This window comes from Octopus sinensis, linkage group LG9 (assembly GCF_006345805.1).
Source record: "Octopus sinensis linkage group LG9, ASM634580v1, whole genome shotgun sequence".
Taxonomy (NCBI): Eukaryota; Metazoa; Mollusca; class Cephalopoda; order Octopoda; family Octopodidae; genus Octopus; species Octopus sinensis.
Window position 1 is genome coordinate 51,086,138 of NC_043005.1, and position 17,293 is coordinate 51,103,430.

A 17,293-nucleotide genomic window follows, 5' to 3' on the forward strand; every position below is an offset into this window, starting at 1 on the left:
ATACCAATTATTTAAAATATCCTAAAAGTGCAGCGAGGAATTCTTTACGTATATCCTGCGACAAAATGCAGTATCGCGGATGACGCCTGGTAGGTAGTGAATGTGCTCTCAAAGCACACTAAATAAATAAATACATAAATGTGCCCTTTTAAAGGCTTTAGTCGAACCTGAGGCTCGACCAAAGCCTAGTGAGTGGATTTGGTAGACGTGGCATGTGTGTGTGTGTATTTGTTTGTGAAGATTATATATATATATATTCAAAATGTAACCGCGTGTGTACCGTTGGCGATTTTTTTTCCTCCTTTTTTTCCTCCGTCTTCCCTTCTCTGGATCTTTCCTTTTCCTATGCTTCTGACGAAGAGCTCCGCTCGAAACGTAAAACCCTCCTTCTTCCCTTCCTTCCTGGGCGTCCAATAATACTATATTTGTTCCACGTCCTCGCGTTGTTGTGTTTTCTCTTTGTGTTTTCATGTTTGGATTAACTTTATATATATATATATATATATATATATATATATATATATATATATATATATACGTTGCCGTAGAAAGGGTTGTCCCGATTTTAAAGGGTACTAAAATACAAACACATGGAGATGCATGTAAAAAAAACTTTGTATTTCTATGAAGCTCATTAAATGCCATTTCTTTCCATTTCAGGTAGTACCCACAATGGCCTGCAGTGGAGAGCATCGTGCATTTATTGTTGAAGAGTTTGTTTTTTCTTGTTTCTTCATGTGCTTGATTTTTATTAACCTTTGAAATCAGAGCATTTCTGCCGCATTATTTACATTGTTTACATTTGATGGATATTTGTCCTCATCTCTGTTGCTAACACAACGTTTCGGCTGATATACCTTCCAGCCTTCATCAGGTATCTTGGGAAAATTTCGAACCTAGGTTCTCATTCCTAGGGTATTTTTGATGTTGTTGTTATTATTATTATTATTGAGTGAGAGAGCAGTGCATGCCATCAAAGTGACACGGGTAAACAGTACGAAGTCCAGTATACCCATGACTACCCATTTGATTAGGGTACATTAGGTGCATGCCTCACAACCATATGTGCGCGACATGGTGATCTTATATCAAGATAAACAGCACATGACCTTGCAGGTGGGGCCCAGTAAGAATTTTCTTCTGATCGAGTAACCCATCCTGCTCAATAGGTCCCTGAATAAGGATTGTTTATGAAGGTTGAACAAAACACCCATGTTTCCAGAAGTGAATTATTCAAACCCCAAAAGTTCCTCTCAACACATGGCTATGATGCTCCCCCACTACTTCTGCTCGTGATCAGAGATGCACATATCGTCAGCCACTAAGGGACATGCTCAACTGGTTAAGGTCAAACAACTGACAAGCAAATCTGTGGTATTGAGCAGAATATTTGCTGTAGCCCATCTTTTATACCAAGACAAAACAATGTACATGATAACACTTCCAATTAGTTAAGATCAGAAGCCACGCGAGCCACTGCCTCGTACTGCATCAGGGCATATTTATTATTATTATTATTATTATTATTATTATTATCATTATTATTATTATTATTATTACTATTATTATTATTATTATTATTATTATTATTATTATTATTATTATTATTATTATTATTATTATTATTATTATTATTATTATTATTATTATCATTATCATTATTATTATTATTACTATTCAGGTCACTACCTGGAATCGAACTCAGAATCTTTTATTTTTCGTATTTTCCAGTGGTGTTCTCTGTCTATTATTTTAACTTCATCCCACAGGAAGGGGGTCTCTATTTTTTCCATACATGATCAGCTATACCGGATTTATCAATATCTCCTCGTGTCACAGCTTTGCGATGTTCGTCTACCCTTATTTTGAGGGGGCGGAATGTTTCGCCTTTGTATAACCTACTACAGCTGTATGGGATGGAGTACACGCAGTTCTTAGGCATATTCTCTACTATTGGTGGTTTTACTCGAAGGAGATATTTGCGAAGTGTTCTGTTACTCTTGAATACTGTCCTGATGTCATATGGGCTGCATATCATTTGTATCTTTTCGGAGAGGCCTTTCACATATGGTAGACAGGCTGTGGACAGTTTATTGGTTTCATCCTCTCTTTTCTTCATAATTGGATTGGATAATATGTTTTGGGGATAGTTGTTGCTTAATAGATTGTTACTGAGCTTGATCATTTCTTCATGGTAGGTATTACGATCGCTACTTATATTCTTTGCTCGATGTTTTTTGAACGCCCCCGCACTAGATCTTATCACTTCCTCCCTGGGGGTGGTACCGACCACCTTGCTAACCACCGATTTAATGTATCTAACGTCCGATCAATCGCACAACTAACGTTTCATCGACTTAACCAACGGAGGATTTATCACTTACTCATACATGCACACACACACATACACACACACATACACATATATATACGTGTGAGTGTGTGTGTGTATGTGCGTCTTTGTGTGTGTGTGTGTGTGTGTGTGTGTGTGTGTATGTGTGTGTATGTGTGTATGTGTCTGTGTGTGTATGGGTCAGTGAGTGATAAATCCTCCATTGATTAAGACGATGAAACGGTAGTTGTTCGATTGATCGAACTTCAGATCCATTCAAACTGTGGTTAGCAGGATGGTCGGTACCGCCCCCATGGGAACACCAATAAGATCTAGTGCGGGTGTTTAAAAATCGATCTGTAAAAACATTGCTTGAACTTGGTTGTCTCCTCAAAACAAGTACAAAGAAGAAAGATAAAATAAAATAAAATAAAAACCCGAAAAGTATATTGACAAAGCTGATTATGAAATTCCCAACAAAGATATATATTAAACAAAAGCAGCGTTAACAACGCTAACGACAAATGTATCAGCAACAACAGAATAAAAATTACATACATACGCGCGCGCGTGTGTGTGTGCGTGAATTCGCGTGGGTTAGTAGTTAGGGTATTAGGCGCTCGATCTAACGATCATGAGTTCAGTTCCCGGTAACGCATTGTGTCCTTGAGCAAATCACTTTATTTCACGCTGCTCCAGTCCACTCAGCTGGCAAAAAGGAATAGTGCCTTGTATTTCAAAGGGCCAGCTCTGTCAAACTCTGTGTTACGCTGAATTTCCCTGAGGACTTACGTTAAGGGTACACATGTCTGATTGGATCAACTAGAAGCCTCGTCATTGTAGCCGATGGAGTGCCACATATGTGTGTATATATATATATATATCCTGGACAAACACTCCCTCTGGCAGGTGCCGCAAATGTAGCGAAGACTGTTCCTGGCTGGTTGTAATGTCATAGTTTCTTGTTGACGTCTTTTTTGTCTTTCCATCTCTCCTCTCTCTCTCTCTCTCTCTCTCTCTCTCTCTCTCTCTCTCTCTCTCTCTCTGTCACTCCTTTGTGTTCCCTCTTTTGTTTGTCCAGGATAGGACTACACAGCCACAGCAGGAGATGTATTAGGACATGAAATGAAAAAACCGGGCTAGACTATTTTATGTGCAACTCCATTGTCTCCCGAGACAAAAAGGATGCCAACCAACAATATATATATATATATATATATATATATATGCTAGCAGAAGTACCAGGCATTGCTCGGGGTTCAAATACTACAACGTTGTTGATACTTAGTAAATTTCCTATGTCATAAAGAACGTTAACGCCAAATTGTGACAAAACTGGTCGCCGGGTACCGCTAAATCCAAGGAGTAACTGTTTGATATGATGTCCTGAGAAATGCTTTAATGCGTTCGAAGATGGTTTGACAATCACGAGTAAAGTAGCACTGAAAAAGGCTTTTTTGTCATTCTCACATCGGTAACAATTTGACAAGAATCCCTGAAAAGGTCTATGTGTTCTCAGGTGGTGTATCAATCGTATGTAAAGTGGCCCTCAAAATGGCCTCTTTTTCGTTTACACCGAAAGCAACGGGATTGTTTAAATGTAAACTCTGTGAAAACAGATGACAAACCTACGTTGGACAAAGGAAAAGAAACATGGTTGAGGTAAGTTAGTAACTTTGAAAGCATGACTACAATAGCATTCACCACATATCAGGTCTGCAAGGTTGCACTGGTGCAGGAGAGGCATAGAGGTTCTCGAATTTGAAAGCAGTTGGCGCGTGAAGTGCCTACAACACCTCTCTGTAGACCACATTTTTCGTTTTGCCATTAGGGGCAAGTACGAATAGATTTTGTTTGCTTCCAACTCTGGGACATCCGACGTATAACTGGCCATGAGAGAAACATGGCTCGCCCTCCTTCTTTTGGCAGCCGAAGCAGGCTCTGTTTTACGACCAAGGCACATTCTTTTCTTGGGTGACATGGCAGTAGTATTGGACTATTTTTAAATAGCGAGTTTACGAAAAAACCGGCTAAAAGGGACACAAAAACAAATTTGGCATGATGTATAAAAAGTGAACCTACTAAACGTATTATTCAAGAAAGGTGGAAGCAGGGACAGACAGTTAGCTATGTGGACACAAAGACACTGAATACAGTATTTTCTAATGACGGGTAAGCTAAAAATTGGTAGGGGACAACGAATAATTTCAACAGGAAATATGGAGTTCAAGTAATAATATACGTCAAATAGGCCTAACCTGTAAGCTGAAGCACGTATCAGATATACACAAATGTGCATCAATAATTACGATTTAACACTGGCATGATCAGATGAACAGTGTTCCACCAATGAAATTCAATCAAAGAATTAATTGGACAGATTCATTACAGTGGACAATCAACAGTGTTCATGCGCATAGGTCAAAGGTCATGTTCGGAGTTCAACCCTTTTTGACAGACTATTGACATAAATTCATTAAGAATAATAGAGGTGAAAAGGGGGCATTATGATTGTCGGCTATAATGGGCGGAAGGGTAAACACTAAGGAATCATTCTCACCAAATAAAAAATTTAAAGTGGGGCGGGGGGCAACATGACCGTAGTTAATAATAGGGGTTGGTTTAAGTAAACACTAATGTACACAGATCGAAAAAGGGGATGTACATTAATAGTGTTCACGCCCACATGTCAAAGGTCATGCTCGCAGTTCACCCCATGTTATCACACTATGAGCGGAGGGTAATTAAAGAAAGTTTGTGCTGAAGTGGGGTTGTAGGGCATCATGACCGTAGACAATGATAGGGAGTATTTTAAGTAAATACTAATGTATACAGATCAAATCAGCGAGGTAAAACTGCCCCACAATCCTTGGTGCATGAGTAAACGGTAGAAGATGTAAGCAAATGGACGGTGCTGAGTTGTCAAACATTTAAAACAAATTTTCTCAAACAACTTGTCCGACCGTCCCATAGGCCTCCCCTTTGAGAAACACTGATTTAACCTAAATTTGAGACACCAGCAAAAGAAGAAATAAAGATAGACTTTTTTTTTCTATTCCAAAGAAAAACGACTTTTTTCATACAAATATGCAACCGAAGAGTTTAAAGAACCAGTAATGAAAAAGCTGTTGACAAGGAGAACACAAACATGGTTTAAACAGTCAGCTTGGCAGGAAAGAAATGTGCCTTAAAGCAGTACAAAAACACAAAAAAATGGAAGGTGCAGTTATGTACAGGTTGACGGAAGAAAAGCAGAACAAAAACGGCTTTGTCGATCGCATTCTCACATGGAATCGATTTTTGTAATTTTTTCAAGACTTATACACGCACTGATACCGTCGGTATCTACATAACAAATTTGAGCGCAATCGGATGGAGGATGCCCGAGATCCTAGAAGACACACACACAGACAGACAGAATGGATTTTATATAATATATATATATATATACACATATATATATATGTATGAGTGTGCGTGTGTGCGTATGTGTTTGTGTGTGTGTATAAGTATGTTTATGCATATATATATATATATATATATATATATACACACATACATACATATATATACTTATATATATTTCTTTATTGCCCACAGGGCGCTAAACAGAAAGAGAACAAACAAGGACAGCCAAAGAGATTAAGTCGATTACATCGACCCCAGTGCATAACTGGTACTTACTTAATCGACCCCGAAAGGATGAAAGGCAAAGTTGACCTCGGCGGAATTTGAACTCAGAACGTAACGGCAGACGAAATACCTATTTCTTTATTACCCACAAAGGGTCAAACACAGAGAGGACAAACAAAGACAGACAAACGGATCAAGTCGATTATATCGACCCCAGTGCGTAACTGGTACTTATTCAATCGACCCCAAAAGGATGAAAGGCAAAGTTGACCTGGGCGGAATTTGAACTCATAACGTAGCGGCAGACGAAATACCTATTTCTTTATTGCCCACAAGCAAGGACAAAGGGATTAAGTCGATTATATCGACCCCAGTGCGTAACTGGTACTTATTTAATCGACCTCGAATGGATGAAAGGCAAAGTCGACCTCGGCGGAATTTGAACTCAGAACCTAGCGACAGACGGAATACCGCTGAGCATTTCGCCCGGCGTGCTAACGATTCTGCCAGCTCGTCGCCCTCTATATATATTTATATATATACACGCACACAGGGTCCGACGGGTAAATTATTGCCATTTTATATGTTTAATTTCATGCATGCACAGTGTTTGCTTTTGATGTTGTCGACTACACAGTATAGTAGGGTCAGTTGGGCACCGTCTATGAGGTAAACAGCACCATAACACAATTCACTCTGCCGGAAATATGGAAACGACATGCTGCACTGCTTGGTATTCGCGTTGGAATTTCCAGTACGAATATTTCAGAGTATTTGGATGTCAATCTGAGATCAGAACTATCTGAGGACATGTACCGAGAGTAATAAAATCAAATATCCAGTCAAAATCATGGTGTTTGGAGTGATCACTAGTGATAGCGACGTTATGTCTCCATTCACCTTCCCACACGGCCTCAGTCTCAACACGGAGGCCCACATCAAGTGTCTAGAAGAGGTAGTGTTGCTCTGGCTCAGCAGGATGGCTGCTGCAACACCCTATGTCTGGCAAATAAGTAACAAGTTATCAAGAAGTGATGCAGTAGGACCGTTTCAAGCAACTCCATTTAATTGAACAATGCAAGCATTACATCAGTTTATATGCAGAGCTATCATTAGCTACACAAATAAATAGTATAGACACACACATATATATATATATATGTGTGTGTGTGTGTGTGCGTGTGTGTTATCGCTAGGCCTAACTCATCGTAAAGTCAATACCACCATGACTGATATCCAATCTACAGTGGAGAAGGCTAGCCACTGGATTTGGTTAAAAAGAGACGATGAGCGATGGCTAGAAGTATATTGAGTTTAACTTCATAACCAGCTGATCTAGCAAGCGGGGCCTCATATCAGTGAGGGGGGGGCGGTGCGCATTGATGCCGTCGAGAGGTAGGCCCCGAAACGGCACGCATTCTCTCCTGATGACCCCATACACTTGCTAGCTTCCGGTATACGGAGGTTTTAACTGGTAGCACTTGCATGTGCAAGTTGTTTGCAAGACATGATGTATGTATGTATGTATGTATGTATGTATGTATGTATGTATGTATGTATATATGTGTGCGTATGAACATATGTATGTATGCGCGTGTGTATGTATTCTGCATATTCATGTCTTTGTGTGCGCATGATTGTATGTGTGAGGGAGATGTATTTGTGTATGTACCCCAGTCTCCTTGTGTGTGCATATTTGAGTGTATCTATGAGCATGGTTTTTGTGACTATGTATGTGCGTCTGTTATGTATGGATGTATCTCCATGTGTTTTTGTGTGTATGCATATGGTCATGTGTTTTCGTCTCCTTTTGTATGTGTATGAGCACGCGCGTGTGTATGTGTGGTTGTGTGTGTGTGTGTGTGTGTGTGTGCTTGTCTGCCCATATTATCTATGTACCTATCTATCTACTTACCTTTGTGTCTATCTTTTTACCTACCTATATATATGTATAAGTAATTTTTTAAAAACGGAGAAAAAAGACAAGATAAAACAATGTGAGGACGTAACTCATGCAAAGTATTAATAAGACGCTCAGAGAAGGAAAAGAGTGGTTGTTTTACGTTTCCAGCATAGCTCTTCTTCAGAAACAGGAGACCTAGGAAATTCCAAAAGAAATGGAAGAAGGAGGGAAAAAATCGCCAACAGTCCATGTGTAGTTACATTTTTGAAATAACCGAAAGTAGATGGACAAAGAGAAAGTGCTTTCTGGGACAGGAGAGTGTGAAGAATCGTTGGTATGTGTGTGCGCGCGTGTGTGTGTGTGCGATTATCAATGGTTGGTAGTGCTTATCAATGGTTGGTAGTGGTTTTGTATATGTGTGTATCACGGTGTGTAGAGAGACAAAAACAATGCTTGAACCTAGGTGGACAGGGCTATGCGGCTAGTTAGATTGATGAAGAGATTAAGTGTAGATTAATGAAGAGACGAAAATAGAAAATCAATTAAATTTACATAATTGATCGAATGTTTTTCTTTTATCTTTGGGATGCGGTCATGATGGGAAACCATCTTGAAGTGTTTCGTCGAACAAATTGACCCCAAAACTTATTCATATTTTAATGTCTGACACTTAATCTTTTTTTGCCGAACCGCTAAGTTATGGGGACTTTGGTGGGGGACAAACAAATAGCAGCACAGGCACACACACACAGACATACACAAACACACACACACACACACCTTAGTGAGTTGGTTAATGTCTTTTTTTTGTTGATTATCTGTTGAGCTCTTCTTGGAATTGTACCTGTTGCCGTCATTTTGACGAAAATTTTCGCCCTACGGGGCAGAAAATTGTTTTTATATACAACTTGTTGAACTATTTGGGCCCGTTGTAGGGTGAAAAATTAATTTTGACAAAGACATTTGCGCTTCTTTTTGAAATTCGGAGGCTATTTGTAAAAATGAAATTAAATCTATTGTCGAATGTCGACTTTCTGTTCTCAATGGAGGATTTCCCGGCAATGAAAGAATGTAACCAAATTGGTAACCAGGAAGGAAAGGAAAAGCCAGGTTTCTCTGGTGCTGTCGGTGGAAATTTCTGTGAATTAGAGGTGTCTAAGGAACAATTATTTAAGTTTCGAAACCTTATAAAGAAAAGTGGCAACGAAACAAAACTTCTGCCACCACAGCATATGATACACAACTTAACTGCCAGAACGGTAGTATACAAAATATACAATCGTAAAGAAATAAGAATTATGTCAGTGAAGAACGAGGTGGTAGAGAAGTGCCTCGCACCCATATGGGGAAAAATTACCTATGTCGGTCGAGGACCAAGAAGCGTCACTGTTGAGGCGCAATTCGAGAATGCTGAAATAGCAAAAGAAATATCGACGCAAACTTTAAAAAGTGATGAAATAATGTTGCTCTTCCGACCTACCTAGGCCGGAGAACTGCAAAAATAACAGTAGAGGTTACGATGTAACATGGATGGCAGCGGCCGTAATTTACGACGCAGAAGAAGAAATAACAATACTACAAATGAAAAAGCGAGAGGCTCTAAACTGGAAAGGCCAAACTCTCGAGATGTTAGTTCAAGGCCCAAATGACATACTTGAATCGAGGGCAGACCACATTTTTATAGGGGAGAGACTGGGCGCTAGAGTTTCAGTCGATGGACGTAGACCCAGATGTGTTAAATGTGAGGGGAAAGGGCATGTCCGTTCGGAGTGCCAAAAAAATTTTAAAACAACTAAATGATGCTGAAATCCCTCCCACAAAAGAAAATAATAAAAAAGCGACGGAAAGCGATACAGAAAACGCCACAGAAAGCGTCACGGGAAAAGCAGAAGTAAGGAACAATACAAATATACAAAACACACAACACAAGGATACCGTACAGGAAATGGAATTTACCACAGTGACTTCACATAAAAGGGAAAAAAGCCCAAGCCCCAGACTCACCTCCCCTGACAAAGAAATCATCTACATAAAACGCAAACGCAGAACAATCTTCCCAATCCACCCCCAAGTCGAAACTCGTCCACAACCCCCTCCCTTAAAAAGCACTAGGAGAAAGAATTGTTAAGTTCAACGAGAAAAAATGACGTTCTAGCGAAAATAATAACTTCGCATTACAAAGCATATGTGTTTCGACCAATACAAGGCATGCCACCGAATATATAGTCGGCAAGGATAGAAGCGGAACAATTTGAACAATTTGAAGTAAAATACCCGCAGGATATACTAGATGTTAGCCAAGAGATGACCAACAAAAGACTTGTGTTTAGCCGTGCGGCTACACCAGCGACTACTCCCCAGAAAGAAAAGGAGGGGTTGTCGAATTCGTGCAGCCCCTCTTCAAACTTAAAATGTAAGTTCAATTATTTTTTACCATGGAAATTAAGTTAGGGTGTATAAATGTTCGTGGCCTGAGGTTGAGATGGAAGCAAACTTGTCCCCTGGACGACCTCAGGTCACTAGAAATTGATATATGTGTTGCGACTGAGTCCAAGTTGAACAGGCCACAGGCGTTCTAGCATCTTCTAAATGGCTATGAGAAATTTATTTCTCCAATTCGACGGTGAGGCGGGGGCGTGGTGGTATTGTTAAGAAAAAGCTTCACGTACAGGTAAGTACAGTCTTTCAAGACCCAGAAGGTAGGCTGGTCGTCCTAGTTGTGACACACGCAAATAAGCAGTCCTTCAGGTTGGTAGCGGTCTACGCTCCTGAAGAGTGTAGACAAGCTGGTCTTTTCGAGACCTGGAGGGCTTTGTGGTGACGTCTAAAACTCTAGTTTTAGTAGGAGACTTTAACACTATTCTCGACGCACGGGTGGACAGTGTTGGCTCGACCGATAGAAGGGGAAATCCTGGTCTAAAAAGGCTACTAGCAAGCTATAACCCAGTAGACTGATATAGACTGGATGAGCCGCTCGTTCCACAGTGGATGTGGACTAATAACGACGATTTACACAGATCTTATTCAAATAGGATATATTTAGAGATAGAGATAGGAATACGTTTAGTTGCCCACGCTTTTGTTGTGTCTTTTACACGTATCACAAATTTGTGACGTGCGAGGTGTACTTAGTCAAGTGTCATAGACAGGGACTAGGGTACTGGAAGATGAACAAGACTATTTTGACTTGTAAAACCTTCCGTGCCCGGGTTAAGAATTTAGTGTAGAGGGCATTATGCGGCGCCATCATTAATAACAGATAGTGGTGCGCCATCAAGCGAGCCATTCATTCTGAGTCTCTTAGATTTAGTAAACAGCTAAGTTTAGAGAAGACTAGAATAGAAGGGAATCTGATTAAGGAATTAGAGGAGGCCATGGAACCTGGTTCTTCATCCAGTGTGATGGCGGCAAGAGCGGTTTTTTCCATCATCTCAAAGCCAAACACGAAGGGTGTAGAGTTAGGGCTAATTTACGTGCGGCGGGTAGAGAAGGTATTAACGTTGCCGGATGGGCACGTCGTGTGGAGAGTCGGAGAGGCAGAGAAGCCTCTATAACGTCTTTGATTGACGAGCAGGAGCGCACGATCAAAGGACAGGAGGAGATGCAAAAGGCTTTTCACCAACATTTCACCCGGTTGTTCGGGGAGAGCGGGTTGCTGGACCGTGGGGAGTCCCTAAAGGACTTCCTCGCCGGCGGGCAGCGACTCTCGGCGCGGGAGGCGGAATGTTGCGAAAGGCCGATTACAGCTGCAGGGGTCGAGGAGGTGCTGGATGAATGCGCCGGGGACAAGTCGCCGGGTCTGGATGTTCTGCTCTATGAATTTAATCGTAGCATGCCGGACTTGTTCGGACACTTGCTGACCTGTGTCTACACAAACTGGCAGCACAATGGGGGGATTCCCAGCTTTGTGAGTCGGGGAGTGGTGACGCTAATCAGAAAAGACCCGAGCAAGGGGAATCATATTAGGCCCATAACTCTACTCAATGTAGAGTTAAAGGTTTTGGCCAAGGTGTTAGCAGAAATGTTGACGCGTGTCACGGAGAAACTTTTAGGGAAGGCGCAGACATGCGCCATCCCAAGCAGGTGAATCCAGGACAATCTTCATCTCTTACGCTACACCTTAGAGCGGGTAAAGTATTCGGTAAAGGTGGGGCATTGGTCCATTTAGACCAAAGTAAAGCTTTCGATAGGGTAGACCACCAGTACTTGGCGGCAGTCCTTGAGGCGGCTGGGCTAGACTCGGACTTTCGCGGTTGGATCAAGGCCATCTATGGCGGCATCAAATCCGCAGTCCAAATAAACGGTTACCTGTCGGGGCTGTTTGAGATCAAGCGCTCGGTTCGTCAAAGGTGCCCCGTATCTCCGTTTCTGTATGTACTGATTCTTGAGCCATTGCTGCGGAGGTTGGAGTGTTTAGGGGGCATCCCCAATGAAATCAGATGTGGTAAGTCTGTTTCTGCATATACGGATGACGTCACCATCACTGTGTCCAATGTAGCTCAGCTACCTTTTGTAGAGGATGCAAACAAAGGATACGAGGCGGTGGCAGGGGTAAAAGTTAACAAAGACAAGTCCATTGGTTTGCGGCTCGGCACCTGGAGCGGCAAGCCGATAACGTCCAATGTCGTGGCGCACTGGACGTATGGTCCTGTTAAGTTGCTTGGAGTTTGGTTTGGACCAGATTCCTTGACAGAGAAGAATTGGAGTGAGGTGGCAGGCAGGGTGGAGGCCCTAGTGCGGACCTGGTCTGGAAGGGCGCTGCCCCTGAAAGGGAAGGCGGAGGTGGTGCAGGTGTTTATTGCTTCTGTCATCACCTACCGTCTGACTGTTGTCTCTTGCCCTGATTCGTGGCTATGCAAGTTGGTGCGACTTCTCTTCCACTTTTTTTTTTGGGGGGGGGGGGGTAAAACCGCTTGTGAGGCGCTCCGTATGCTGCCAAAAACCGCTAAAGAGTGGGTTAGGGATGCCGTGGCTATTGATGTGCAGGCATGCACTTAGGCTAAGGCAGCTCTGGCTCTACCTGGATGGTGGCCAGGTGTGGAATTCGCTTGCAGGGGAATTCTTTCCATGACCGGCCTCCTTGGTGGAATTTACAACCGATTTGATTAAAAGACAGAATATAACTGAATAGCAAAAGGAGTACCGACAGGCACTTGCACTAATCCACAGGGCGGGCAAGGTCAGCAGCGGGAATACTACCTCGGTATTTTATAAAGGGATGGTTGAGTATAAGAGCGATGGCGACCTAGGAGAGGCTCTGGGGTTCGATGAGAACCAGCTATCCAACCTGTTTCAAAAAACCTTCAGGTTGGAGTATTTGGATAATTATAAAATTCCCCAGACCTGGCAGTGTTACAGGGATGCGTTACCTATCCGGGATAAATTGTCCAGGCACGGACAACGTGCAGACAGGACAAGGCAACTGTCCTGCACGCTCTTGTACAGTTCCCGGAGCCTTCGAGTTTGATAATTTACGTAGAACACATGTTGTCACACCTGAGAAGTGTACAGCTATCAGCTGAGTCTGTGATAAAGATTGTACCGCCAACATGACTATCAAAGGAACTTGAGGCACGTTTTCTGTGTAGGATTACAGTAATGAAAGAGTGTGCATGGAGAACCAGTATGCAAGGAATCGTGACAGGATCCTTCATCTCTGGCCATGGTTTGCTGTTCTACTTCAGGTACCATCTGAAGAGCAAGATAGGACTGGCGAGAAGACAACTGTGGCGACGTATATATGAGAAAAGATGGGAGGATGTCGTGTGAAAATTGGGAGTAAATGTCTCTACTTAATTCCATCCATGGCAGAAGCGAAGTGTAGTCGATGGATTTCCGGCCATTTTTTATGAAAATAGTTTGTGTAAATTTTTAATTTATATATATGATTCATCCAGTTTTTAATTATAAACTCACTTAGCTCATTTATATGTTTGTAACGTCCTGTATTGTCCTTCTTTGTAATTGATGTATATTATCATAATAAAGAAATCGGTGGTTGTCACGCGCTGATGACGGGTCAATACCCAGAAACTCCGGTCCGTGTGTATCACATCAGGCTGGAGATGGGAACGATGACTTCCCTTTGCAAATACTGATAGGGCACAGATAGTGAATCAATAGCCAGCTGGAGGAAATGTTTTCATGGAGCTACAAGCTACGGTAGCATCAACCCTTAAGGGTCAGCCACATTTAGGTGACAAATATACTTCGCGATACATATATATATACAATTTGGGGAAGCAAAATTTACAATGAAAGTTAAGTTGTTTTTTCTCAGGAGACACTAAGTCAATTGTTTTGAAACCTAGCATATATTGATGTCATACTCATACCTAACACTATTATCCTTACCTTTTCAGAAACTTTTGCCCATATGAGTAATCAGGAAAGCAAAAGTCAAAGAGTGTGTGATTTTCTGAATGCACTCGTCACACTAAAGGAGATTTCAAAAATAGTTGGAATGTCCATAAAGACTATTTATAATGTAAAGAATAGAATGACTATGAGCAAATCTATTATGAGAAAGTCTGGAAGTTGAGGAATCAACAAAAGACGTACCAAAGCTTTTATTAAAGCTCTCAAATCCCAAATCCTAAAGGATCCAACCAAATCCATGAGAAAAATGGCAATTGAACTAGACAACAAGACCATTAGAAATGCTGTAAAATATGATTTGAAGTTAAAATCTTACACGAGAACCCCAAAACACTTGTTGATAACAGCTATGAAGGAAAAGAGATTGGAGAGGTGCAAGAAAATTATTACATGTTTCAAGAAAAAGTCCTCCATTGTAACGATCTTTTCAGATGAAAAGATCTTCACTGCCAATGCTGTTCTGAACAGCAGAAATGACAGATTTATCGCAAAATCAACAGCTGAGGTTAAGGGGACATTCAAAACAAAAGATCCTGCTCAAGTTATGGCTTTTGATGTTGTGGCTTCCGATGGAAAGAAAATGCCTATAAAATTCTACAAAGCTGATGAAAAGATCAATGTTAATACTTACTACAAGACTCTGAGATACCAGGTATTGCGATGGCTTAAAGCAAACTACCCAGATGGTAATTATGTATGGACACAGGATGGTGCTCCAGCCCACACAACTAGAAAAATACAAGATTTCTGTAAATCCAACTTTAGAAATTTTTTGGAATCATATTTATGGCTGCATTCTTGCCTAGATCTAAACTCTCTGGATTATGCTATTTGGGGCGCTTTAGAACATGCTACCAATAGAACATCACACAGCAATGTCGACTCTCTTAAAGGTACTATTAAAGAAGAATGGGAGAAGTTTTCTTCCGAATATTTGAGGAACACCTGTGCAAGTTTCAGGAAGCGTATGAAGGCAGTTATTGAGAAAGAAGGACGACACAGAATAAAAATATTTTCTATTATGTAAATTGTCTTGTGACAAATAAATTCTCATGACTTTCAATAAACAACTAGTCATACACTGTCTTTCACTCCCTGCCTCAAAATATTGTAAATGTTGCTTCCCCACCCTGTATATATATATATATACTTATAAATATATATATATATACATATATATATATATATATATGTGTGTGTGTGTGTGTGTGTGTGTGTGTGTGTGTGTGTGTATATATATATATGTGTGTGTATGGTGTGTGTGTGTGTGTGTGTGTGTGTGTGCAGATTTGTATGTTTTATGTATGTATTCTCATGCATATAGTTACATATCTAGACATGCTCATATATATCTAAATGATAAACATCTGGAAAGTTTTACAGATATTTACAGTTCCAGTGATGGATTGAATCTGTAGTCGTCAGATTAGCTTTCTCCTTTCTGGTTTTATGTATGTATGTATGTACTTATTCCGACGGGCTTCTTTCAGTTTCTACCTGCCAAAATCCACTCGCAAGGCTTTGGCCAGCCTGGGGCTATAGCAGAAGACGCCCAAGATGTCACACGACGGAACTGAACTCGGAACCACATGGTTGGAAAGCAAACTTCTTACGACATAGCCACCCCTATGCATTCATTTTCAGGATGATTTAATTCAGAGGGTTTGATTGAGATTAGAATATCGTAGGAAAGACGGATTTTTCATGCCGAGCCAACCAGTAGGAGACCTCGGGTTAGACCAAGAAAGAAATGGTTGGCCATACTTGGGTATCTAACCGGAAACTTTAATGACAGCTGCTTCTGACAGGGCCAAATGGAGGAGGAGGTGCCTGGGGATTCTAATCCCACGACCTTCCCAGGAATAGCGGCTGGCTGGGTAGCTGGGTAGCTAGCTGGATGGATGGATGGATGGATGGATGGGTGGCTGGCTGGATAGATTGATGGATGGATGGATAAATGGATAGATGGATGGATGGATGGATGGATGAATGGATGGATGGATAGATGGATGGGTGTGTGAGTGTCTTCTTTCTATTCATGGATCGATGCGGTTTTAAACATAAAATGCATTTTATTAAAACTACTGTCAACAACGCTAAACCCAAACATCTATTTGGTTTATAATGAGGAACAAAGGCGTCATATTTAATACATACTCACCATGCGGTTTATTTCCTATTGAAATAATAGGAATAGGAGCACACCACAGTTGAGTGACCACTGACAACAGGAATGCTGAAAGCAGGATTACCTTGCTAGTGGTTATCATCTTTTAGTTCATCAATCTGAAACGGATTAATAACAGCAGCTGCAGCAACATCAAGACCAACATCAACATCAGGAAACAACATCAAGAATAACAACTCCCCCTCCCTCTCCTCCTCCTCCTACTACTACTACTACTACTACTACTACGGTGGAGGCCCCCTTCGGTCTTGAAAGACCGTGGGATTGCACCTAGAAAGTTACCCTCTGAGGCACAAGTCCGGACTAGGTTGTTTGTGGAAGGTCACCAGTCACCGATGCATACCAGCCTCTCCTCCTCTCCAAACCACTGATGTTATCCAAGGGAAAGGCAAGGGGCCGATACAGCTTGGCACCAGTGATGTCGCAACTCATTTCTATAGCTGAGTGAACTTGAGCAACGTGAAATAAAGTGGGAATCGAACCCCCTACTCACGATCGTAAGCTCGACGCTCTAACCACTGAGCCATGCGCCTTCACTACTACTACTACTACTACTACTACAACTACTACTACTACTACTACTACTACTACTACTACTACTACTACTACTAAAAACATATACACTCTGAAAGTCAATGACTGTTCAGTTTGATACGATATTCTCAAAAACTCCATAAAAGCAATTGACAAAACTGTTTGGTAACAACCAGTTTTATGAAGTGCTTTTATGAAGTGTTTGTATGCAAAATCTAAATATGAAATCACAATTTTCCTCTTTTCTTGTGGTGCAGTTTTCTTTCTAGTTTTGCATAACCACCTGATAATGCGGGTTTCAAATTCTGGCACAGACCCAGTAATT

At 41.2% G+C, this 17,293-nt stretch overlaps 1 protein-coding gene across 1 annotated transcript in view; it reads right to left on the bottom strand.

Annotated features, from left to right (window-relative positions):
- The window catches only part of LOC115215416 (dentin sialophosphoprotein-like), a 42,961-nt gene that overhangs the window by 12,808 nt on the left and 12,860 nt on the right, over positions 1 to 17,293 (bottom strand). Inside the window, exon 2 of the mRNA XM_036505671.1 lies at positions 16,408 to 16,532. Coding sequence (XP_036361564.1) covers positions 16,408 to 16,516 — 109 coding nt within the window. The 5' untranslated portion in view covers positions 16,517 to 16,532. The remainder of the gene's footprint in view (positions 1 to 16,407; positions 16,533 to 17,293) is intronic.